Below are 27,574 nucleotides of genomic sequence, written 5' to 3'. Positions count from 1 at the left end.
TCCAATCTTTAATCATTATTTCTTTTAGCACTGCAGCTTATCAGATAACAGAAATTTCATATTACATAATTATCTTTTATTTTAAGATATCAAAATGAATCATGAGGCATTCCACTAACATGAGTATAAAGGTGTATAAACATGATAAATAAATTCATAAACAACAAATAAACTATACAAAGTCATTTGTACATTGCATGTGTTGCATAGATTCTAAAATTTGTCAACATATAAAACTTTATAATATTAATAGAGTATAATTATACATATGATTAATTCCTACATAATTTGATTTCAACCATTTAGTGTCAATGCTGTTCAACTGCCATGTTGAATAAAACAATAAGTTGATAGTTGTGATATAAATCATATTCTCCCCTCACTTATTTCTAACTATCATGTAAAATCAAAATATTTTCATAGAGGTGTCAACTTTAAAGCTTTGTTCAATGGAGGCTCTTTAAACTCACATTTACATGATTTTTAAACCATCCTACAATATAAGTACTTTTATATCTAAAATAAATACATGTATTTGCTATTAAACAAGCAAATAATTTTAGAAAAATTCATTTAAGTAGCAACACCTTGCCGTACCCTTTTTGTTATGTATACTGGGATTTAATGAGAACATATTTTTTAACAATTAATGAAAATCAAGACATTCAATGAAATAATAACTTACTGTACAATGTTACATTGAACTTTATAGCACTTATTTCTTCGGAATATGGTTTGTAAAAACCAAAAATATTGCACAATACCATTGATATCTTGAAATGCATAGATGTATATCAGTAAAGCACCAAATTTTTAAAAATCTAAATATTGTAGAAAAACTTGCATGTTTTAACTTCAACATAGAATACATGTTTTAATTTCAACATAGAATACATGTTCTGATCTTAATGACTAGATAGCTGATATATTGACAATACATGTACAATATTTTATACAACAAAAACAACCAAAATCAGTATACATGTATGATCAAATGTGAAAAAATATTTCTTTTTCACATGTTGTCTTTAGATTTTTTTGTTGTTTTTTTGTGTGTTTTTTTTTTTGGTGGGGGGGGGGGGGGATGATAATAAATTTGAAATGTAATATGTATAAAATAAAACTGTATAAAATAATTTTTCAATTGATCAGAGTTGATGACTCTTGGAATGGATGTTGCATTCAAGACATAGAAAAGATTGAGACTTTGGCACATGTATAATATATAGGATATGCAACAAAACCATATTTCAAAACTAGTCCGAAAATTATAAGATAGTCAAACCAGCTCTTTCTAGCTTTATATTCTTTAGTTGTATGTATATCAGTAAGTTACTCTGGGTATTTATGATGCAAGAGTTTAAACCATATACAAAGTTGATGCATCATTGGAGGGAAATCTTCTCTGAGGAATGGCAATATGACAGAATATAGAGATCCAAGGGCGCATAAAAATCTGTCTTTTAAAATCATAATCAGAGGACTGAACAGCATGGATATCAACATACAGTACAACTCATATAAAAGGAACACTGATATAGCGAATTCCAGGATACAGCAAGAATTTCCAAATATCTTTTCATTCGGAGCCATAAACAATGAAAATATCACCATTTATAGCAAATTTTTGACAGTTCCAATAAAACCTAAATATAATAACCTGACATTAATTTGACATATATAATTCATACAGATTTTGTTAATATTTTTAACTTGTACTGTCATTTATTTACTATTCAAAAAACTTCAGTTCTCCAAGGTAGGGTTTGAATTTTATACAGGCATGTACTTCAACTAGTTATTCAGTGATCACAAGATTGAAACCATTTGTTAATATTGTATACAGTCATATTTTTTAATTCATTAAATGCAAAAAATGAATTGCTGATACATAACCAAGTAAATCCACAGGTCCCTAGAACTTCACTATAACTGAGTTTTACTGTTCACCTATAAGCCACTGCTTTAATCTAGCAGATCATCATCACTGAAGTCTTCATGAGTTTTGGTCAGTGAATGTTTGGAATATAAATCTTTCCGAATTTTATCTAGTTCTGCAAGTTCTCCCTGCAATAAAAAAAAAAAATTATGAGAAATGCCCATTAAGATGTTGGATATAATGTCATGGGAAAGCAAAGTATACGTATAATTTAATACCTGAATAAAACCAACGTTAATATTACATATATTAGTAAATTTTAATATTAATTTTACATTGCATTTCAACTTTTGTTTCAGGACTTTGTAGATTTATTGGGTTGACCAATCTGATACATGTAGATGTATCAGATTTGCCTCACTGTCTATGAGATTGATCTGTCAACCTGATTTATTTCCATAAACAATCAGTAACAAACCTAATTAGTAATAATACTAGATCTACCGGGTACATATATTATAAGTATATGTTGTAGAGGTATTACTAATAGGTAATATCAATTACCCTTATACAGGTTCACACATGAACTTAATAGAATCCAAACTTTTCTTCCATTCAGTACAAGACTGGATTTTCACTTTAAAATTATCCAAGTAACTCAACTGACCTTGACCTGAAGTAGATAGAACTGTCGTTTACTGGCAATGCCTCTCATTGGGAATGGATTCACTGTGTGGAATGCAATCTGTAAACAAATCATGAAATTTTTTAAAATTTTCTACATTGAACCAACAATATTAAAATTTTTATTAAATAAAATTTACAGGAGTAATTAAACTTCTACACTCTACAGCAACCAACATTCCTCTTCTTACATTCTTTCTCATAAGTGAATTTAAACAAAATAGTAATATTGTAAAATGTACAAGTATCTGCAAAAAATTACCTAATACTCATTTTAACCAAATCATAAGAGTTAATTATTGCCTTTAGAATGGTACATATATCAGTATATTTCATTGGATTCAGTTTGTAATTTCATTGGATTCCTAATCAAATGCGAGGAATCCAGGTAAAATCCTGAGAGGAAGTCCTCGTTGATTTTAAAATCACGTTTTTATATATCAGATAATTGTGTTTTTATATTCATACCATTTGATAGAAAACAGAGGAATTAAGCAATCGCTTAACTCAGGACTCTAGATTACTGAGGATGTATAAGTTATGACTTATGTAGAATGTTTGCTCACTTGGGCTACTCGCTGCACATCTGTAATTTTCTCCCCCATGATCCTCATAAAGTGATTCAGTTCTAATGTGTTTTTCTTTCTCATTATATCCTCTTCTACATATTTAAAGAATGCCACAGCAAATCTAAACAGCACCTATAAAGCACATAAAAAAAAAGACCTGGATATTGAAAAAGGCAAATATGTACCGTGATATCTTTTGTATTGTAGTAGTTGGGGCTATATGGACCGTGGATATCGGCCTGGATAGTTCAGTGGTAGAGCTCCTGACTAGAGTTGCAGGGGTCCTGGGTTCGATTCCCGGTCCAGCCATATGTTTTCAATATATATTCCTCCTTTCCTATTACATTTGGTGCTGTGACCTGCCCCTGGAACTGACAGGTTAACTCCTGCCAGGGGAAGAACCTGGGGTGATCTTCGAGGGCGAAGATCATTTAAGGAGGGAAGAATGTAGTAGTTGGGGCTATATGGATCGTGGATATCGGCCTGGATAGCTCAGTGGTAGAGCTCCTGACTAGAGTTGCAGGGGTCCCGGGTTCGATCTCCGGTCCAGCCATATGTTTTCAATATATATTCCTCCTTTCTAGCTATTACAGTATATATAAAATATTCCTATCAGACCTATGTATGTGCTTTTGGATAGATTCATCTTCCCTAGCCAAGGGTTTTCGGTTCACTCCACTCTGCCAAGGGTTTATGGGAAGCACTGAGTGGACCGAGACCCTTGGCTAGCAAAGATGGGATGTATTAAGATACAGACCAAAATGAGCATATGCAAAGTACTCTACAATACATGTACATAATAATTAATTTTAGATTATTTACTGATGATGATTCTAGTTGCAATGTGCTAAACATATACCAGTAACATAAACTGTAGGACACACATTGCAATTGCTTTTTAACTTCAAAAAGGATTCATAAACATTTATCCAAATGAGAGTTATCTCTCTTGTATGAAAAGCAATGAATCTGGAGAGTTGAGATTTCCACATACAATGTAAGGTAGAATAATTGATGTATTCTGTAAATAAGACACAAAACTTTCATCATGCAAACATGTACCGCCCCCTGAATCTCTAGTCAGGTGCTCTACTGAGCTACCTGGCGCCAGTATTCAAACAGGTCTGACGTCACATTCCTCCCCCTTAAAGGATCTTCGACCTCGGAGATCAATCCAGCCTCTGACAGTCTGAATTCACCTAGCTGTCAGTTCCAGGGGTTGGTCATGGCACCAAATGTAACTGGATGGGAGAAATAACGATGGACCGGGCCAGGGTTTGAACCCGGGCCCCCTGAATCTCTAAGTCAGGCGCTCTACCAGTTGAGTTATCTGGTATCGGTATTTCAACAAGTCTGACTGTCACATTTTTTAAACAAGACTCTTGCCATGTTTTTGTTTACATTGGTTCAAAATACTGGAAAAAGTTTTTTCAATCTGATTTTTCTATCTGCTGATTATAGTTATGAACATAAATTAACAGTTCCTAGCATTTGTTGCATTCATTTTAGGTCTAAACCTGGAAAATTTAAAATGTTAACAAAAAATGACTTGAGCTTTGTTTACATTAAAAAGAATTGTGAACTCTGTATCTCACTTATAAGTCAACGAATGACACTCAAATTTTGGTTTACTATTAGAAATGCCTTACTGAAGCACTGTGAACATTAAAAACAGAAAAATAAAAGAACTATATATGATAAGAGTTAAATTTGGCCCCCATAATTCACCATTTTTTAAAGTGTTTCGGGTAAGATAAAATGTTATATTATGTTTTAGAAGAGTTGATATAAAATATATTTTTTACATATTTGTTTGATTTATTTGCACTCACTTGCAGTATATGACGTCAGAAGTGACGCTATTTCTATAATTCAATCAAAATTAGTCGAAAATTGACATTTTTCTTATCTTTTTACGAATGGGAAATATAGAGCGCATGCTTGAACCAGGACAAATTTTTTGTCACTTATTAGACTTGACTAGACACATCTCTGATTAAAATATTTTGTTGGCTCAAGCATGCGCTGTATGTTTCCTGAAAGAAAAACTGCTTGAAAACAAGCTTTTTTATGCTAAAATGCAGAAATGGCGGGAAAAGGTTGTCTTTACAATGCCGTACTTCTAAATTGTGGGCACTTGAATCAAAATGAACATTAAGTTTAAAAATCACATATATATCTGTACAAAGAAAACAAAGAATTACAGTAAAATAATTATATTCCTTTTAGGGGGCCATTTTAGGCCCATACCATATATAGTCCTTTGACCAAAATTGTGACCATGCCCATTTAAGGGAAGACGAAGATCTCTATCATAAATTTTTGAAATTTATGAGATATGTATATGCAAATATACAAGAAATGTCCTTTATACATGTAGATAAAAAGTTTAATAAAATTCTATTTAACTGTTGGGCTGACAATTTACATCAATAATATTATATTGAGTGATTTTTTGCTAAACTTCTGCTTTCAAAAGGTAGAGCATAACTTCTACCAAAAATTATTGAGACCGGATTTTCTGAGAATAGGCAAATTTTCCTTCATAACTACAAAGTTTTTTTGAAAATCTGTCAAATGGCTTTTTACAAGTTGCACTGACAATCTTTCTTTAGTATCTTTAATTTTGGCCAAACTTTCAAAGTGGCAAAACAGTACTGATGAACAGATGAAATCACACCAACTCCTTGCATTGGGTATGAAAAAGAAGAATTTTAAAAAATAGTTTAAAACTTTTTAAAAATTTGTTTTAAAATTTTCCTAAAGATTTTTTTCCCCTAGCTAGAACCTACATGATCCTAATTTATGTTTCTTGATTTTACCTTGCTTCCCTCAAAAAGAAATGCATCCCAGATCCTAAGGAATGTCTCTATTGGAATGTTGTCAACAAAAACAGTCAGGAACCAGTTAAATGTGAACAAGGAAAGGTCAACTGAATACTGCTCAAGATGAGAGGCCACCCGCGGGAGTTTCTCCTGGATCAGGTCTTTCAAAACCCGCTGTAAAAGTTAAAAAAGCCACATGCCTTCTTTAGGCAACAAACATTTTAGTATACAAAAAATTTAATAATAAGTGTGGTATATATTTTCTTATTTTGAAGTTGTAACACTTACATCAGGTAATTATTTGTTCGCATAATATTTTTTAAAGCTTCTATGTTGGAAAATGTGTATATTTCTTCTGAATAAAGGGTTTTTTTCGCCCCGTGTAATTTTCGCTCTTCTACACTTGCAAACAATTTTGCCCCTGAATTCACCCAGACACAGTTGTATTTAAAGAGAAATGATATATGACACATTGGTGTATGCCCAGTCATATAATTCGCCGCTGACAACGAGGGCAAAGGGGCAAAAATAAAACGGAATGATGCAAATACTAGTAAACAATGACTGGATCTTTGGATCTTTGGTCTTTTTGGAAAATTCCAACTTATCATCTCATAGTCAAATTACTGAAAACTAACCTCTGAACCCCCCCCAGGAAACACGATTATCCCTTGGACCCCCTTGAAAAAAAATTTTCTGTGCTTAAATATTTATTCACCAAAGCTGCATGAAAAAAGGAGACAACGTGAAAGACACTTCTGATTTGTTCAATTTAAGATGTTGAGCCATCGGTTTTGACCTGATCAGCCTGCGCTGCCAGCATGGTCTTGCTGTAGTAGTCTGCAGGCATGATATAGTCGATGATGGCCACCAGACACCAGAACGCCTCCTCCTCACTCAGAAACAGCAGGATGATGGCGGCTATACGGTTCATGCCCTGTCAATAAACCAGGTCATTTCTTTCAATATTTTATCTGTTAATTGTGTCTGTAATATTAATGAAATCGCAAATTTTATAAATGTTATTCTTGTGGCTTTCGTTATTTTTTTTTATATGGGTTTTATTTACATTTAGAAAGAAGATATTTTTGGAAAGGTATTATTTAATTTTTTTTTTTTACATCTTTTTAGATACATTCCCTAGCATGGATTCAAATCCAATATATTTACATTTTTCACTGTCTTTGTGTGATAACACTACATGTCATTTTTGTTCTATACAGTCCAGGGTTGTCTCTAAAAATTGAAGTAGAAGGGACAAATAAAAAAGTAGAAGGGGATCTGGAGGTCTACCTTATAGCTAGATTGAGTTTGAAATGCAATAATAGCCGGGTAATTACGTCACTTTAGGCGGGGAAATTCCCCGCCTCCCGGGTCTTAAAGACAATCCTGATACAGTCCAATAAATTCAAATGATGTATTACTGGGGTGCAAGCAGGGTTTGCTTATTTATATTCAAATATTTCATCGTACAGTTGCTGAAAAATTTTATACATATAAGTAATAAGGAATCATTCTTTGAATATTAATTATGAGGTCATAATTTTGGTTGGGTATGTGTTATCAAATCTATAATAAAGCCCTTCAGGCTTTCTTGGATTGGATCATGCCCTCTCCAAAATAATCACCTCATAATACTCAAAGAATGATTTCTTATTCCTTTAATAACAAGAGGAGGTTTATGCTGTATATATATATATCTATAGATTCTCACTACAATATTAATGTTGGGATACATAAGAATTTTTTTGAGTAGAAAGAGATCTACAAAATACAGCTAACTACAGAAATGTAAAGTGAATTCAAAGAATATCTTATATATCATTTTAACTGTACCCGTGCAACTCCTCAAAATACACTGTTTTTATAATATACATATTATGTAAAATACCATTCTAGATAAACTTATATCTTAATAATCTCTTAATCAGCAATCTGCAAAACAAAAGGTCATTTTATTTTGTGTCATGTGATAACCATCTATCAACCAAAATTCGGTGGGTACAGAGGCACTGTAGAGTCTTTTTCCCAGGTCCACAAGAAATCTCCACATCATGAAATGTGATCAATCATTTACATTGCATAAATTACATAGTGCATGAAAATGTGACAGGATAGGGTCGACAAGTAACAATTACAGATAGAAACATCAATCTATCATATGGTAGTTACATCATTTTGATTTTATTTCTTTCTTGAATTTACATGTATTTTCATACAAAACCTTTTGGTCCTTGACAAAACAAAACATTTATTAGGTTTATATGTCAAATTCGCCTCGCCTTCTATGAACTTAAACAATCCAGCATATATTTCGATAGACAATCAGTCACAAAACTTATACAAACCTAATTAATACATGTAATAATTTATATATGAAGTTCATGAAGTAAACATGTACCGGTATATGAAAGTAATTTTCTACTGTTACTGATGTAGAGAGATACATGTATGTAGAAAAACAGATTCTGGTAGATTACACAAAAGAGACACCAAGATTTAGCTGTTCCCATAACACAACCTGGATATACAATGCAGTTGAATCAAGCATTAAACTAGAGAATGGACTATGGTAAGTTAAGTAATATCCTTACCATAAATTGGAAACATTCCCTACTGAGACCTGAAATCACCTTCTTATGTATATTTGTATTTCCAAGCATAAAACCCCACCAATTGATAAAGAATGTCCATGAAAATAAAACTTACTACATGTACTATTAAGACAAGACTATACACATGCTTCAGAAGTTATCTAGAGAAGTAAAACAGATAAACTGAAACACTATGGACTCATTTATCAAACCTTGTGTATTTTTGTCAAATTGAGTTGAAATGGGATGAGGGACATATTGCATGTAACTACTGAATTTGGCAAACAAGTAAAGGAGGACTAAGACAAATAATCAGAATAGCTGTCTTAAGACTTTGACCAGAGTATCCAGTATCAAGGCCACACCTACCTGACAATATCCTATGGAAGGGTTGTGCCAGCTGTATGCCAACAGAACGTTCCTCAACTTGCAAATTCCCGGGGAGTCGACTGTGGCGTAGTGTCGATTGTTGGGGAGTGTACGTAACAGATCCAGCTCAATCTGATGCAACACAAATACCATACATATAACAATTTCATTTTGAAATGTACAAATTTAAAAGATGTTTCATGTAAAATTACATGCAAAAAGTTTAACAGCATTTCAAAATAGAGGAGCTGTATCAATGAGTTATTCATTATCATTTGGGATGTTTATCAATTATTTGCTTTTATATCATTGCTTGTGTAATATCTTATACACTGATACAGGCTAGCTATGTAGCTTACGAGCCTTTTGGCCTGTTAGATTGGGGATCATAGACAGGAAGGAAGGGGTCAAGTGGGAAACAGGAAGGAATAAGGAAGTGTTAACAGTTATAACAGGAAGTAAAAAGCTACATCTGTGATGTTAGACTGAATATGGAATATAAGGAAAGATAATGATTGAACATCAGGCACTACATATCGCCAATAAGTGTCAATCAAATATGTAAAATCATTACTTGTTTTGACGAAGGATCATGTGAAGAGGAATTGGATTTGGACACTAGTTGTTTATAGTAATGTGGTCCCAGTTTGTCCCGGTCAGCTCCAATGTGAAAATTTGAACACCTTTAATAAATGACACAGACATTTCAATCAGTAGCAGGTTATGCAATGTATGCTTTTAAAACCTAGCACTCAGTTGTAAACAAAAACATTTATATAGTTTCTAGCTCCCTGGATCTAAAGATAGAATATTCTCCATAAAAAGAGGCTTACTATATAATTTGATTTAATTAGTGAAAACAAAATTACTGTCACTTGAAACCCATTTTTGTATTGGAATACATGTATGATTATACAAATGCTACAGAGAACTTCAAAATAAATGATAATGTATAGGCTAGAGATAGGCAAATCTGACTAAAATAAGATCTCTGATCTGCTTCGACAAATTCATTGTCGCTACATTTGACCCACTTCAAAAAATTCACTTCTGGTAATGCAAAGGTCTTTTTTTATTGTAATATATTTTTCTTTCCTAGTTGTTTTTCAAGATCAACCAACTCAGATTTTCAGGAAGCCACTTATCGCATAGTGACATTGAATATGTTGGAGTGGACCAAGATCAAAGATCTGATTGAATCAAATTGAAGCTAGGCTCTCCGGTGTCTTTTTAAAATGACTTCCGGCCAGTACTTAAGATGAAGAGGTGTCATTCGAGTAACATATTTCATAAAATGTACTGGTAACAAAAACATATTTCATAAAATGTACCTTTCATAAATCAGAGGGGGAGAATGAGAAATTTTGTGCATAATAATACGTAGCTTCCTCATTTTGATGACATTTTGTCAGCTTTAAGTATAAACATTCAAGAATTGAAGGGCGAATTATAAACTGCCAATTAATTTCAATTCATATCATATTAAACACTTTGTATACGGAACATCCTGTGTAATTTGTTAATATATAATCATACATCTGTTCTAAAAAAAATTTCCTGGACCGAAAAGTGAAATAAAATTTTCTAAAGGTTAAATTATTACATTTTTATTGTTTGTTTTTTTAAGATCAGAAATTGGGACAATACCAACCCCCTACTCCACCTTAAACTAAAAAAGACTGAGAACCAATCCCAAAAATTCCATCTTTTCAAACTTGTTCAAATCTTGTTATATTTATTCTGCTTTTTCTAGTGAATATGATAGTTTGGCTAAATTCATTCACCTGAATCCATACACCAAATTTTACTTTTATTCCAGATTGTTGAAAATCAGTGTCGTTTAATTTTGAAAAAAACTAATAGCCTAATGTAAAATATATAACAATAAAAATACACCTCTGCAAGCCAATTAATTATTGACTTGAGAGATTTAATAGATATAAGAATGATTTTATCCTAATTTTGCTATAGTTTCCTATTCCAAAGTTTGTAGATGCATGGACTTACTCTTTCCAAACAACCTCTTTGTACTCATGTGGGACCCCTGATCGGATCATGGCTTTGAGTTCCTGTGAGCGCACCAAAGGTTTCCCTGCCTGGGCCATCATGTAATTCTCCCACTTTACTTGGTGGGACAATTCCTCATCCTGTCTCTATCACATAACAAGTAACTTTTTATTAAACATGGTCAACGGCTAGAAAGTGGTAAACCAATGTATCTGTTTAGTTCAAATTAAAATAATACAATTTTTGCACTCTAGGCTTGTTCCTCTAAACTACAAGAGTTTTAGTCTGTGATGTCCAGTGCATTTAAAGCCTGGTACTGTTTTAAATTTACCTTGGCTTTATCGCTCATTTCTGTTGACTTTCTTTCTAATTTCTGAGCTTCCAGTGTCACTGGGTCAAATTCTCCACTCTCAAAGTCATACTTCTTCACAAAACCATATATATCATATTCTTGTCCACTACAACATTATACATGTATACAGAATAGTTATAAATACCCTCAGCATAATTCTGCAAATCCAACAAATAGTTTACAACAGTGAATTAATAAAAATACAGTAAAACATGGTTATTGCAATCAGACTTAAAACAAATTCACACTTAAAAGAGAATTCCATTTCTTTCCTTTAATCTAAGAATTTGTAACTTATTGGATACAACAAATTGCGTTAATAAAGAATCAAAATCACAATTCCCTGGTTGCCCAATTTAAATTGTGTTTTACTGTACATAGAAAAATTTCTCCAACCTTGATGTTAAGAAATGTTCGTGTTCATCCAAGTCATCATCTGATTGAATGGCATCTGTCAACAGCTGGGAGATGATGGTCTGTGAACTACTCTCTCCATCTAAACAATAAAAATGCCTTAATGCAAACATATATGTTCTTTAATTACAATTTAACATTTAGAATTTAATCTTTCAATACATACCTCTGACAGGCTGTTTCATCTCTTGAAGTAGATAGAGGTATTTACTTTTGGTCTGCAGATACTTGGCTTCTAGTTTTGCATTCTCCCTGGAAATTACCACAAGATTATCAAATTAGCGTACAGATATGGCTGACTTTGCTGATTCATGCAACAAATAACACTTAGCATGTCCTTACATTGAGAGATGCTTGTGTTGTTCATTGTCTCTTTGTCTCAATTCATTCAGCTCAAGAATTTCCTTGGTTAAAAATTTGTGCTGAAGTTCATATGCACTGCACATATCCTGACAATAAATTACAAATTAATGTTAAAACTAGCAAATGGTAAATGAGAATCTATAAGGATGAAGAAGAATTACATTGTCAATAAAAAAAATTGATTTTACTATTTATTTTTCTGTCATCTAGTGTTAATTAGAGGCATGTTCAGCAGAGAGGGTGCTCACAACTGCTCTCCAAAATTTGATTTGAAACTTTTAGTAAGCATTGAAAACAGCCGCTCTGCTGAACACGCCTAAACTTACATAAATAATTCTCTTCACACTGACATGAAACACCTGTCACAACAAATACTGGAACATTAAGGATTTACCTTATTTTTTAAACTGAATTAACAATTTAAATTGAATTACCCTAAGTTTTTCTAGCTCCCTTGTGTCGGTGTCAAACACGACAGATTTCCTGATGGTGGGGCTGGAGGGTTTGGGGGAGGAGTGGGGGTCGTTGTTATTCTTCTCCAGCTCATACATGTCATTGGTCAGCTTCACAATGACCTCATCTTTGGCCTGCAGCATATGTTGGAGCATGGTCACCTGATCCTTTAGTGACTTGACCTCTTCTTCCAACATTCTGTTAATCAAGCACTCAATACTTATAAGAGTTGCAGAAGTGTTGTTCAGTGGTTAAAATTGAGTTGTAAACCCAAATTTTCCACTAAAGCTTTGTAAAGTTATCAGAAATTTTTACAACTCGTAAGACATATATCTTATCAACTAAAGTCAAAACATAATTTATTATCTGTTACTGTTATTTATGACAGATTTTGCATTATGTTGTAGTCCAGAACAAACCTCTGTTTCTGAAAAGCATGTGCTTTTTCTTCATTAGCTGAAGTTAAGCAATATTCCAGTTCCACAATGTGCTTATCTCTCTCTTTCAGCATTTGATGAAGTCCATCTTCAGACTGCTCAGTCTCAGCAAACCTTCACCATACACATTCAAAAGTGAACAGAAATAAGTGCACTGAAATCATCATCATCATCATCATCATCATCATCATCATCATCATCATCATCATCATCATCATCATCATCATCATCATCATCAATACTTTATTCAACATTATCCCCATTATCACTACCACATAAACCATCATTATCATCATCATCATCATCATCATCATCATCATCATCATCATCATCATCATCATCATCATCATCATCATCATCATCGCCTCTACCTGCTACCTTAGCTACTATTGTACCTGGTTTGGAGTTCTCTTCTTAGATAATCTACTTCTTTTTGATGCAGTCGGATTATTTCCCTGTGGGCCAGCAGTTCATCTTCTGTGCTGGACTGTTCCTCTTGTAGGACGCAAACCTCATTCTGAAGCTGTAACAACAATTAAACACCTGCATATGTCTTCTACATACCTGTATGGTTATCTTGAAAGAAAATAGTTGCTGTTCAATGATTTTCTCCATTATATTTAATATGTGGCATCCTCTAATGATAACTTAACATTCTTGCACCTGATAAAAGTTCATACAAGTATGTACCAATGTTAGATATGCTAAAACAAAGCCATCTATGTCATTCATAAAGAAAAGTGTGTCGTTCTTTATGGTAATATATTTGTGACTGTTTTTTCCAATAAAATCATTATAAATGCACTAAAAAATTTGCTACCAATGAAATAACTTTTAACTTTTACCTGTTTACACTTAAAGCAAACTCCTGGTTGACACACTGGTTCATCAATCTGTTTGGAACGTCGAACACCTACTTTCAATTTGTTAAATGCTGTGACTATTTTCCCCGACCTAATTGGGGGTGAAAGGTCACCAGATGACCTTTGTCTGGAGGGTTGGTCTAATAATGTCCAATCCTCTGCTGAAGGTGAAGGTGAAGAGGAAATAACTGACCTTCTACCTGTTCAAGAAAATTAAGTTTTAAAAACAAGGCCCCAAGCATTAAATTGTATTGATGATTGCAAAGATCTGTAATTTATTTTATCTGCAACAGGATGCATGATGCACATTGAACAAAATCTTCACATTCTTAAAAAAAAAAAGTTCAATTTTTAACACACGTTGTTTGCAATATTTGTTTAACCTTGATTTGATTGTTTCTTGATGTTGCTCATGACATCTTGAATGTCCGACTTGAGACTTGATTGTGTCAACAAAGAGGGTTTCCCTGACGATGACCTCCATTCATCCAGTGAAGCTCGCCTGACCCCCATATTTTCTGAGGTAGGAATATCGGGGATTTCTGAATTGTCTTTCTTTGGCTCACATTGATCAGGGGCTCCTGCTCTGGATTTGGCTTGTGATAATCCTCCAATAGAACTTGGTCTCTGTGACTGCAATAAAATCAAATTTCTATTAGTATTGCATGTATAAACCTGATAGGTGAATATGTATAGAGCCAATATCTGAATAAAAGCATATGCTTTGAGGCCAGTCCTGTTTGAATAATTTATTTCAAAGCGAATAGAAAATAAGCCTAATAAAATACAAAACTTTTCTTTATTAAACCATAATATGAAGACACAATCCATGATTTAATTGATGTTACATGTGATTATAATGAAGTAGGAAGGACTTGTTGTACGTAAAATTGTTAATATCAACACATAATGGTCTAATTGTCTTTATTATATGATAAACCAAACATTTTGACAATGATACTTTAGAAAGGCCAATGAAGAGGAAGCTTAATGTAACAGACGTAAGAAATTTATTTTTAGTGGACTAGGAATTTTTAACTCTGAATCTTATTTAAGTTCATATGTAATGTATATAAATATCTTTAATATATCACGTAATGACAATAAAATGATCATACAGACTTTCATCATAAGTAATATAATCATATAATTTGTACTGAAATATTTCATCACATTAAGTTTGCCTTAATTTAATTCATTATGAGGTAGATAATCCTAGATCCTCAATAAAATAAAATTTAGACATTTACCAGTACATGTATACTGTGACAATATCACAAGAAATTTTGCACTGCAGTACTGTCCATATCATGATCATTGATCAGTCTGAATAAACCACCCCCCCCCCCTTTCCTACAATGATGATCCTAGGAGAAGGAGGGTGGTTTTAATCAGACTGTGTTGAAATGTATCAGGAAATATTGCTTCTAAAAGATTTAATCATAATAATTCATATTAAACATGTAATAGATAAACAATCCCCAATACACTATGATGAGATATGTCAATTGATTTTCTATCCACAAACGGTCATGTATGAATCTCATCAAAATTCATGCATTGAAATAGGCTGCAAGGAAGTGTTTCACTTTCCAATGGAAAGGTAATTTTTACAAGACCCCCAGATGAAAGAATTTTAGTTGTAATGTTAAATATCTGATTTCATATACATGTATATGCTAAAGAGCTATAGTTCTACCGCCCTCCTAATTCTGAAACAGAAAAATGGAACTTAATAGCGTATTCTATGGAGAAGGCTAAAGATACAAACATATCAAATATTATTATTACAGGGGATTTCAATGACAACCTTAACAATTTAAGAACTTCCAAAATCAATGATATCATTAAAGATCTAGGAATGACACAACTTATCACAGACGCTACGCATTTTACGGAAAACTCTGAAACATTACTAGATTTGTTAATAGTAAACACTATAGAAAACATCGATTTTTCTGGGGTGGGCGACAACATACTTCCAAGTAACACACGCTACCACTGTCCCATCTACTGCGTCCTAAAATTGCCCAAATTATACGCTCGAACTTTCACTAGAAAAATTTGGTCATTTTCGGAAACCAACTTTTATGATTATAAAATTTGCCTACGTAAACAAAATCTAGATATGCAAATCTATAATGAAATCAATCAAGCTTGTAACGAAATTACAAATATAATATTAGACACTGCCACCAAAAATATACCAAACAAGGTCATCACTTCTCGACCTAATGATCCCCCTTGGATGCATAATGCGGTCCGCCGAGCTATAAGGCAACGCAAACGTCTGCACTCGAAGGCTAAAAAATCCCAATCCTCAGTGGACTGGGCTAATTATCGAAAGGCAAGAAATGAATGCGTAAATAAAGTAAGGAATGCAAAGCAAACGTACTACTTAAAACTAGCTAATCAACTAAAATCAAACAATTTATCACAAAAGGAATGGTGGTCATTGTTGAAAAAAGTTACAAATTTAAAAAAATGTAATAAATCTACTTATCCCCCAATTAAATTAAATGATAACAGCACACTTGTGAACGAAAACTTTGAGAAAGCAAATATATTCAATGACTACTTCTGTCAACAATCGCAAGTAGATGATGACAATATCGATTTACCCGTAAACTACGATAATAATGACCCGTATTGTAACCTAGACAATATTATTATTTCTGTTCAAGATGTAAAAGACAACTTGCAAATCCTAAATACTAATAAAGCTACTGGTCCTGATAATTTAAATCCTATGCTCCTCAAACAAGCTTCATCAGAACTTGCTTATCCTCTAACTAAACTATTCAATCTTTCTCTGCAAAGTTCTACTGTTCCTAATCAATGGAAAATCGCAAATGTAACTCCTGTATACAAGAAAGGCTCAGCAAACACAGTGAGCAACTATAGACCAATATCCCTGCTTAGTGTTCTTGGGAAGTGTATGGAAAGATGTATTTTTAAATACCTATACAATTTTCTCCACTCCAATAACATATTAACTCCATCTCAATCCGGCTTCCGTCCTAATGATTCTACTGTCAATCAACTGCTTAGTATATCTAGTGACTTTTATCGAGCTATTGATCAAGGCAAAGAGATAAGGGTAGTGTTTTTTGATATAAGCAAAGCGTTCGACAAGGTATGGCATAAAGGTCTCCTACATAAACTTAGTAATTTGGGAATACGTGGCAATTTATTAAAATGGTTCCATAGTTACCTTCACAATAGAAAACAATGTGTCGTTATTAACGGTACCAAATCATACCTGAAAAACGTGCAAGCTGGTGTTCCGCAAGGAAGTATTTTAGGTCCACTCCTTTTTCTTATCTACATAAACGACCTAGTGGTCAATATCGATTGTAATATTAAACTGTTTGCTGATGATACGTCAATTTACATAACAGTTGAAAACCCGTTCAGCTCTGCAGCTCTACTTAACTCTGATCTTGAGAAAATTAACGACTGGTCTAAAAAATGGCTTGTATCCTTCAACCCTTCCAAAACTGAATGCATGACCATTTCCAATAAAATTAAGAAGCCTTTTCATCCCTCACTCATATTTGATGATGTCCACCTCAAAGAAGTTGAATCGCATAAACACCTTGGTGTAATTTTTAGTAGTAACTTATCGTGGAACCAACATATAGACGAAATGATATCCAAGGCTTATGCAAGATTGGGACAAATGCGCAAAGTTAAATTTTTACTAGATAGAAACTGCTTACAAAAAATATACTTCTCTTTTATTAGACCAGCCTTAGAATACGCAGATATAATATGGGATAATTTACCGGAATATCTTAGTCGAAAAATAGAAAATATTCAGTTAGAAGCGGCACGAATAGTGACGGGGGGTAATAGAATGGCGTCCATTGCATTTTTATACAGAGAAACAGGCTGGGTGTTACTTTCAAAGCGTAGGGAAAACCATCGACTCGTTCAGTTCTTTAAAATGTTCCATTGCAAAACTCCAGAATACCTTTCTAATATTTTAGAAATACAAACTTCTAAAGATGGAACACATAATACCAGAAGTAATAATTCCATACGGGAAATTTTCGCACGAACAAAGCTATATTATGAGTCATTCTTTCCAAGTACAATAAGGCTCTGGAATACACTACCTAATGAAATACAAAACAACCCTTCTTTAAACAATTTCAAAAAATATTTAAATCGTAGCAACATAAACATTCCCGATTATTATAATTTTGGATCCAGAAAAGGACAAATTCTACATTCCCAGTTAAGATTAGAGTGCAGCGCCCTGAAACTTTATATGTTCCGCAGAAACCTCTGCCCCTCCCCCTTATGCACATGTGGTTCAATTGAAAGTAATGACCACTATCTTTTATATTGCCCAAATTATAATGTAATACGTAGTGAAACAATTAACAAACTTCGAGATCCAACAAATGTAAACATATTACTCTTTGGGTCTCCCAATCTTAGCGATAATGATAATAAATACATTTTTTATATGGTCCAAAAATTTATCATCGACAGTAAACGATTTCAGGGTACCTAGTGTAACCTCGACACTTTTTTTTACTTAATTATATTCTCTAAATATGAAAACGCATCTAGGATATATTTATACAGGGATGTATTTCATACATGTATTTCCTTTGGTGTTTTACTTCAAATTGTTATGAACATAATTGTATTGTTTTCCTTATAGTATAACATGAAGTTATACGTTCGTGGGTCGATTAGCTCACTAGTTTAAAAATAAATGCACTTGTAATTCCAACTCTCAAACTCATGCATATGTCAAAATGTCTAGTCTTGATTGATACATATATTGGATGTCTTTATCTCCTCTTTTATATAAGCTCTCATATTCTTTATTTAATCATACATACATGTAATTTGCACCTCTCATATTTTTTCTTATCTAAGAGAGGGATTTGTATAAGCCTTTTGGCTTGTTTCCCAATCTTATTGTACTTTATGCCAAATACATGTACCTGCTATTGTAAATTATCAATAAAATATTGTTTAAACTAAAACTAAAGAGCTATAGTACAGTTTATAAATATCAATCCATACTTTGTATGGAAGAAAATCAGAGTTCCTCTGGGTGGCATGACTTCTTCTCCTTTTCTGTAGTTCCTGCAGCCAAAACATCATCACAGCGCGATCAGGCGCCTCCAAATAGTAGTCTTTGTTCTCTGATCTAAAAAAACATTACATGAGATTAAAAAGGTTAAAAACTTTAGGTGCTTTAATGTAACTCTAATATTTCTTGTTTAAAGTTAAACAGCATGGTTGATGATGTATGGCCAATGAATATTTAACACCTAATTCTTGAATTTACCTTTTCCTCAGGTCATACATTGATTTCTGTCAATCATGCAATTAATTTATCCAAAAAAAAAGAATTCTAATTATGTAACAGAAACAACAAGAGAAAAGCTGTCAATGTAGCAGCAAACCAGGTTTTCTTTTATGTGAACATTTGTCATTTGTCAACCTTGAATTGACAAACACGACATGTTCTGAGAAATGGGGTACTCTAGCTATATTTAATATTTTGCCAAAAAATAACTAAGTTCAACAGCTGGTATTTTCTCCCCATGAATTATCAAAATCCAAGTAATATACACATCTCTGATATATGTACAATTCATCTGCAAAACAACAACTTCCTAACTTAAAACCTGTAAAAGGAAATATCCATACAATATGGGTACTGGCCCATATAAGCAATACTATTCGAAAAAATTAACATAGTTGAACAGCTGGTATTTTTTCATAGATTATCAAAAATCAAAATTCATGGAATATGCACATCTCTGATATATGTACAATTGATCAGCAAAACAATTTTAACAACTTTGTATCTTGAAAACTGTAGGAGGAGTACAATAAGGGTATACTCTTTTGGCAGCATCCCGCTCGCACGCCTGCCATCTTTCAATAACAGGATTTTTTCTTTGGAAAATCGATTTAAAAATTGTCTCTGCTGGGGTTTGAACCACAGGGTCTTCTGGCATACAAATCAAGCACTCTACCGATTGACCTAGAAGCTTGAAGGAATGCCATATACTGTAAATTCCTTATTTTAAGAGAGCTAGTACTTAATTCCGCCATCCCGCTGTTTTGTATCAAATCGCGACAATATAAAATAGCGAACGCGGAACATTTATCCATATTTCCCATATATAGTTCCCAACATTAAGAAAATATAGAAGAGATTTTAAAATCTGCGATGGGTGATTCTCGCAATTTCACGTGGATATAAATTACTCACGTTTAATTAGGAATTTACAGTACCTAACACAACCACATTTATTCTGATGATATGGTTCATTCAACAACCACACTTATTAATTAATGAACATATCAATATGAAATGTTAAATAATTGAAGGACTAAGAGAGAAAAATTTTAGTAATAATATACATTATTTGAATTGGCCAAGATAACAATTCTAACATAATTATAATTGGCTAATATTATGCTGTATGAAATATAAAATGTTGCTATCAACATATGAATATATATTAATTGGTGTAGATATAGTTAGATTTAAATTTAATCAATCATGTTCTTGGATTCAGATTCAAGATAACAAAATCATGCAATTTATTTCCACATCATTTGGTTTCATTTTCACTTTATTTCTTTTATACTGACCTGATTTCAAATCCTCCAGGTTTATCAGTTTTACTGGGATCAAAATAAAAAGTCGCATGAGAAATGTCTATTTCACCGAGAGGTAGAAAGTCATGGGGATTTCTATAAAAATACAGTCTACTATTTGTGTCACTGTAAGCAAACCACCTCAGTCGATTGATTTTCAGAGGGCCTTTGTTGGTCGTTATATGAAGCCACCCACAGAGTTTACTGTCTTTGGAATGAGGAAGTGCAGCACTGGTTTTTTTGGTAACCCCGGATCCATCAGTTTGTTGATTGTCGTCGATTTTCGAATTCAAGGTTTCTACATGTTCCATTTGGACTGATATGTCACCTGTGCTCATGGGATCGTCACAATCAGTGTTTATATTGTTATCGCCAATATCGGCTGAAGTACCTTGTACTCCTACTTTCATTTTGTCCCCGCCCTCTTCTTCATCCATGGTTAAAAGAAAAGTTAGGTATTCTAAGCACAAAATTCTTTACGGAAATACATACCACAAACGTGTGAATTACAAAAATGCCTATGACAAACCGGGGAATAATATTTCATCTCTTGAAAATACAGAAAGGGAAATAAAATATCAAGTGTCTGACTGTATATTCAATTTCTTGATCCCGACGCTAATTAATTTTTTTTTTAAATTTCAGAGAAAGAATTGCATAATAATGAAACACAGAAATAAAGACAGAATTATAATGATTACAAATGAATGAATAACAAAGTAAAACAAATGAATGACATAACATCTAACGATGATTTATATTTAGATCGGGATCGTTATTCAAAAGACAATGTTTACAAAAACATGTTGAACGACGAATTTACAGAGCTACTAAAAGAAGCCAAAGAAGTAGAGAAGAAAACACCCAAAGGTAATCAAAATACACATAGCAGTTCCTTCATTCAAGAATCTTCTCACAGAGACATGTATATGTCATTTATATTTGGTGCTTGATTTTATTAGGTCGCTGTAGGTTTCGACCAATTGATAAACAGTGCGTCAGTCCTGTCAGTTTCTACAGAGCTATGAATTGCAATAAGATTCTGTAAGAACTAAAAGGAATAATACTCGGTAGATGTAAATATATAATTTGGTGGGTGTTTTCTTTGCAGTGTATCATAATGAATAAATAAAAGATCCATTGTTTTGCAGAGAAGAGGCCTTTGTTGGAGAGTGTAGTACAGACTTGTAAGAAGTACCTCTCCACTAAAGAGCCCACTCCTATAGAAGCCTGTCAAGAGTATGCTAAAGCAGTGCTGGACTACACCTTCATTGATGAGGGTTTGTTGGTAGATGAGAACTTCCCCAGGGACAGCTGGAAGCAAAGAATTCTGTCCATCTTCAGTAAGATTTTGGTTGAAGAGTCATAAAGATAGTACAGCTGTATAAAGATTTTGCATTTGGTGAAAAGGTTTATCAGTCGGTCCATGCTTTTCTAGCTGCATGTCTGAAGCTCCCAATCAGAAAAAATTTGGATGGACGACCTTGGAGATACAGTGCCTCTTAGAGTATAAAACTTTAATTTACAGCCCACAAAAATTGCGCAAGTTTTGAACTGATTAACCTTATTTACACAAAGGTTCTGTGGAAAAAATTAGTACCATTAAATTCTTCATGCAATTTACTACTCTGAATGGTCACAATATTTCTTTTAACAATATCTATGAAAGAAATGTTGAATTGAATCAAATTGATAAAAGATATTGTCTCTTTACTTGCCTCATACTTTCTTCGAAACAAGCTCACCAACCTCGGATAATGAAGTATGTTAAATTCATGTCAAGATCGAGAGTCGCCATATTTACATGTAAACAAATTGCACCACTTCACTTTACAGGCTGGTGATGGTGTTTGAAAGAATATTAGAGGCAATGTTGGAAATTTTTAAAAAATTTTTTAATTTTAATTTTAATATTTGTACGGAATGTGTCCGGAAATAAGATTAATCAGTACAAAACTAGTGCAATTTTTTGTGTGCCGTTAATTACAGTTTTTAACTTTCGGAGGAACTGTAGCTCCCAGGTCGTTTATCCGAATTTTTCCAGATCGGGAGCTACAGACCTGCAGCTAGTGTTTTCCTTCAGAACTTATAAGAAATTTTTTTTTCTACAATTGCAGATGACATTGATGGTATACAAGCTGTAGTAAAGAGACTCAACCCAGAGAAAGAAAATGTAGAGGTACAGCAGCCTTTTCCACAAAAATTAAAATATTCACACACACACACACTCTCTCTCTTTCTCTCTCTCTCTCTTTCTCTCTCTCTCTCTCTAGCATCAAACATCTTTTATAAAAGACAAAACCATTTAAATTTTGTACTTTGAACCTTTTTAAAACAAGTGAAATCTTCCAGACATCAAAATGAATGATATACCAGCCTGTACTTTGAATATAAACTATTATTATTTAGTTGTAACATATCTTTTAGCGAGTTAAATAACCCATGACAAACACATATTAAATCATGATATAATCTAGTAATAACTAAGTTTAACAGGAAGATACCGATAGAGGAAAACCTGTACACTGCTGTATCCTAGCTTCTTATATCTTACTGAAATAATAAAAAATTTACCCTTTTTAGCCTGACTTCCTTGTGATAAATCCAATATTGATTGATTTGATAGATGGTTGATGTGCTGGGCCCAGAGATTGTGGAGTGCATGGCCTGGAGGAAAGGGGCCCTGATGTACATGTACTGTGCCACTATTCAGGAAGAAGATAAGGACAGGATTAAGGAAGATCCACAGTGCCATGCTGAGGTGATGCTTTATCATGAAATAGAGCTCAATCACATGTTGTGGTATATCTGTTTTTTAATACCATATACCAGTATTTTTTAAGGAAGATAATGTAATACCAGTATCAACATGTGTTAATACATGTATCTATTCATGCCCATCTATTCATCTATTCATGCATTTACACAAACAGTAGGACCAGGCATTTGATAGTTAACATTTTCATTTTTTTAAGGTTTTTGCCTGTGATGACACTACGTATCGATATTATACTATACTCAGTACAGTCCAATAAATTGAAATAATGTATAATTGGGGCTTAAGTGGCGTTTGATTATTTATATTAAAATACTTTATCGTACAATTGCTGGAAATTATAGAAATGTGAGAAATAAAGAATCATTGTTTGAATATTATGAGGTGATAATTTCGGTCAGAGCGTGGTCAAATTTATCATAAAATCCTTCGGCCTTTATTGGATTTAATCACGCCCGACCAAAATTATCACCTCATAATTCTCAAAGAATGATTCCTTAATCCTTGAATGTTACATGTTTATTGAATATATTTGATAATGTACAGAATTTAAGGGAAACTGTGAAAAATGACCTCTTTATATCAGCAGAAGAACAACACACTTTCTGTGTACCAAGATTGTGGATGTCTAATTTCTCAAATGAGCATTGTCATTTATTTTCTTGATTCTGCAAAACAAAGAGAGATAACTTGGACACAAGGCTAAGAACACTTCAATTTATGTTAAAGAGTAACTGAAAATAGGCTGTGTAATAAATCTATTTCCCCTTCATATGAACCAAAAACTCTTTCAGTGATAATATATATGAATATTACAGGCGCCGTTAAATTATTTTCTCTAAGAGTTTGTTTGTTCCTGGTTGGGGGGGGGGGGGGGGGGGGGGGGGGGGGGGGGGATTCAGAGCAATCGCCAATGTAGTTTGACACTAGTATCATTTGATGAATCTAAGATGCAAGATAAACTGAAATACACTGAGATAAGAAGAAAGGACACACATTTACAAATAATTATTATATTATAAGATGTTTTATTTTTGATTATCAGAAACAAAAAGACCACAATTTCTCCTAAAAATTCATTTCATCAAAACTAATTTAATCTTTCAGCCGGTTGATATATCATATTGGTATTTAAAGAGTTATTTTTCAAACATTAATGATAAGGATTTTTCAAAGAAAGTTTCACTGTAGACATTCTTTGAAATATAACAACATAAATTTCTTTTTCCATTTCACGATGATTTTCAAAAGTAGAAACATGAGAAAGCAGTACATGTATTTACAGGCATTGCAAGGATTAATTAGGTCTGTGAGATAAGTACATGCTATATAATGATGTCACAGGGAAATATTTGTGAAAATTGAAATTCTATGAAAAAAGTTGGCATTGCGCTGAGCAATCCATGCTGTAAAAAAAAAAAACCATGGACAAAACTAATATGAGATCATTTGTAAAACAGGGTTTGACTGAATTACCTTTAATTCATAGCAGTCATTACTCACATATAGGATTAAGGTATAGATAATTTGTTGATAAGACTAATTATGATAGCAGAGTGACAAAAATAGTTTTTATCAAATTTTATTGCAGCAAATAGAATGTGGCATTGACCTTCTTCAGAAGATGTTGATGGTAAGAAGTCCTCTAGAAGTTGAGCAGGACAGCAAAGAGAGAGATGTGGAAACACTTCTAAGATTGGGTAAGTATGTACATGTAGATAACATGGGAGAGGGGAAATGTATGGAGAAAACATAGGAAAGAGGGAAAGGCTGGAGAAAACATTGGAGAGAGAGGGTATGTTTGGAGAAAAACCATGGAAGAGATGGTATGTTTAAAGAAAACATTAGAGAAAGGGTATGTAAATAGAAAACATGAGAGAGAGAGAGAGTATGTAGCATATGCGTCAGAACCGGGAGGGGGGGGGGGGGCCCTCCCCAGGGTATGTTTGGAGAACACATGCAAGAGAGAGTATGTTTGGATGTTTGGAGAAACACTGTAGAAAGGGTTTGTATGGAGAAAACATTGAAGAGAGGGTATGTTTGGAGAAACATTTTAGAAAGGGTATGTTTGGAGAAAACATAAGTAATGGTATGTTTGAAGAAAACATTTGAGAGAGAGTATGTTTGGAGAAGAAATGGAAGAGAGAGTATGTACGAAGGAAACATGAGAAAGAATATGTATGTAGAAAATGTGGAAGAGAGGGAATGCTTGGAGAAAACATTAAAACATTTGAGAGAGGGTATGTTAGGAGGAAGCATGGAAGAGAATGTATGTTTTGGAGAAAACATGGGAGAGAGGGTGTGTTTGGAGAAAACATTGGAGAGAGGGTATGTTTGGAGAAAATATATGTATTGGAGAGAGGGTAGGTAAGGAGAAAAGAAGAGGTCTAATGGAGATAACATGAGACAGGGGGTAATTATGGAGAAATCATCATAGGAAGGGTATGTACATGTATTAAGAAAATATTGGAGGAATGGAATGCATGGGAAAAACATGGATATAGATTAAGAAGACAAATTTATTTTTGGTTTCCTTGAAGAAATCCTTTGTTTCTATAGTGCTCTGTTGGTTATTTTCTCAAGTTTTTCATGCAAGTATGTATCTTACAGCTTTGAAGTTCTGTTTCATAGATCTTCAAACATTTGGTTTGCTAGTCCTGTGTTAGTGGAAAACTTAATATCAAATATGATTGATGGATGGATCAAGGACATGACTGTTATAACTTTTCTTTTCAAGATGGAAATATGTTTTAACTGTCTGGTTTTGAGATGACATTTACAGAGTGATATATTTCATTTGATCGGAGGACAAATATTTGTTTATCAAGTGTTTGTCTAGGGTTTAAAATTGTATACATGCAATTTATCCTGAATATCTTTATGGCCAGTAATAATTTTTAATGGAATTTTATTGTTAGGAAGGTTTATATTTTTATTAAGTTCTCCACTTCAGTTCATATACCAGTACTTCTCTAAAGCTGCACACATATGTATTTTTACTTCTAGGTATATACAGTGACACACATTTATTGGCCATGATGTACACAGGTGAGCTGTGTTACTGGTATGCACAGCTTAAACACAACCACAAGATTAATCCCACACCAGCTGTGGACGAGAAAAGAATTGGCATCAAATATTTGCAAGACTATTTAAAAGCAGTTAAAGGGCCATTATCTGTACAAGGATGGTCTACAGAGAGAGCTGAGCAACTACTGGATTACCTACAAAAGGGGGCTTCTTAATATAGATCATCTACAGTGCACATGTAATCGGACCAGATATGAAAGACTCTTTAAACTAGTACATGCACTAAGATATTAAATCTTTGATTGATATCTTATCAAAAATGTAAATGATAAGCTTTGATAAACTTGAAATACAATTACCTGTTTTATGTTTTAAGGAAATTCATTGGCTTGATGATCAGAATAGATTATGAAGTTGTACTGAATAATACTAAGTTGGGTTTCATGTTTTAAAAATACTAACAGATTATAAAGATTTAAGTAATCGTGTTACTTACATGTTTATGCATGAGTTGGGGCCCATTATGCTATGAGTTTAAGGGTTGGGTTTGTATTTTTATAGATTTAAGGGCTTACATTATATTACATAGAAGAGTAACCCTTGTTTTAATATCCTCTATTTCCAAATTTGTAGTTGATCAAAATCAGTTTACTCTATCTACAGATAATTGTGGAGAAAACTAAACAATGTTTAAGCTTTTTTTTTTACTTAATGTTCAATCTACTAGATTCAATGCACATTTATATCTTTATGTACAAAAGTGTGTGCATATATATATTTTTTAGATAAATATCATTAGATGTACCTGTATATAAAATTATTGTATTAATTAAATTCAAACTGGAGAGGGGAAATACACATATTGTTAATGCATTCAGTACTTTGACATCAAACAATTGAGAAAATATGCTTGCAAATATTTTTTTTTATGAAAGCATTTTTTGGCTCTGAGATTTTGCCATAGATAATTTTGTTTTAATGGTAAAGAGGTTTCTTGTGAAGATATTTAAATGCACTGGATGCTTTTGTGTATATACCTGCTTCAGTATAAAGCATTTGCAGTCTGAAGTAGCAATAAATACTCAACTGTCTGAGCTGTTTGCTTTGTGAAGAGAGTAGGCAATTACTTAATATATTGTGTAGACTGTTGTGGTTGGAAGGTTCTCATTTCTATCTTGTATCGTTACACAACCAGGTGAAATGATTTTATAATTCGACATATATATTATTTTCTTTTGATTCTCGAATGTGAAAGATATGTTGTAAACATTGATACTTGTGTTCAGTTATAAAATAAAATTCTAATGGCTTTTG

The 27,574-nt window shown here is 33.1% G+C and overlaps 2 protein-coding genes across 3 annotated transcripts; one reads left to right on the top strand and one right to left on the bottom strand.

Annotated features, from left to right (window-relative positions):
- Positions 1-23,161, bottom strand: LOC128165396 (TBC1 domain family member 2B-like). Of its 2 annotated transcripts, none has more exons than XM_052829901.1 (19): positions 20,449-21,065; positions 18,859-18,985; positions 14,193-14,442; positions 13,792-14,009; positions 13,342-13,469; positions 12,929-13,060; positions 12,491-12,707; positions 12,036-12,142; positions 11,860-11,945; positions 11,676-11,775; positions 11,259-11,385; positions 10,928-11,073; positions 9,495-9,603; positions 8,921-9,052; positions 6,757-6,894; positions 5,955-6,131; positions 3,130-3,264; positions 2,547-2,624; positions 1-2,067 (listed from the first exon to the last, which is right to left on the bottom strand). In XM_052829901.1, exons 1-19 carry the CDS (start codon positions 20,889-20,891, stop codon positions 1,966-1,968), a joined length of 2,952 nt encoding a protein of 983 aa, XP_052685861.1. In that variant the 5' UTR covers positions 20,892-21,065; the 3' UTR covers positions 1-1,965. The 2 variants fall into 2 exon arrangements, with proteins under 2 accessions (XP_052685861.1, XP_052685862.1); XM_052829902.1 differs by lacking the exon at positions 20,449-21,065 and adding an exon at positions 23,029-23,161 and having other exon boundaries at positions 2-2,067.
- On the top strand, positions 21,195-27,574 carry LOC128165398 (RAB7A-interacting MON1-CCZ1 complex subunit 1-like). Its single transcript, XM_052829906.1, has 6 exons — positions 21,195-21,324; positions 21,606-21,797; positions 22,572-22,633; positions 23,081-23,215; positions 24,822-24,930; positions 26,237-27,574. Exons 1-6 carry the CDS (start codon positions 21,258-21,260, stop codon positions 26,473-26,475), a joined length of 804 nt encoding a protein of 267 aa, XP_052685866.1. The 5' UTR covers positions 21,195-21,257; the 3' UTR covers positions 26,476-27,574.

Source organism: Crassostrea angulata, chromosome 10, assembly GCF_025612915.1.
Source record: "Crassostrea angulata isolate pt1a10 chromosome 10, ASM2561291v2, whole genome shotgun sequence".
NCBI classification, from domain to species: domain Eukaryota; kingdom Metazoa; phylum Mollusca; class Bivalvia; order Ostreida; family Ostreidae; genus Magallana; species Magallana angulata.
Note: the sequence above shows the minus strand (reverse complement) of the source record. Positions and strands in the feature narration are given on the sequence as shown.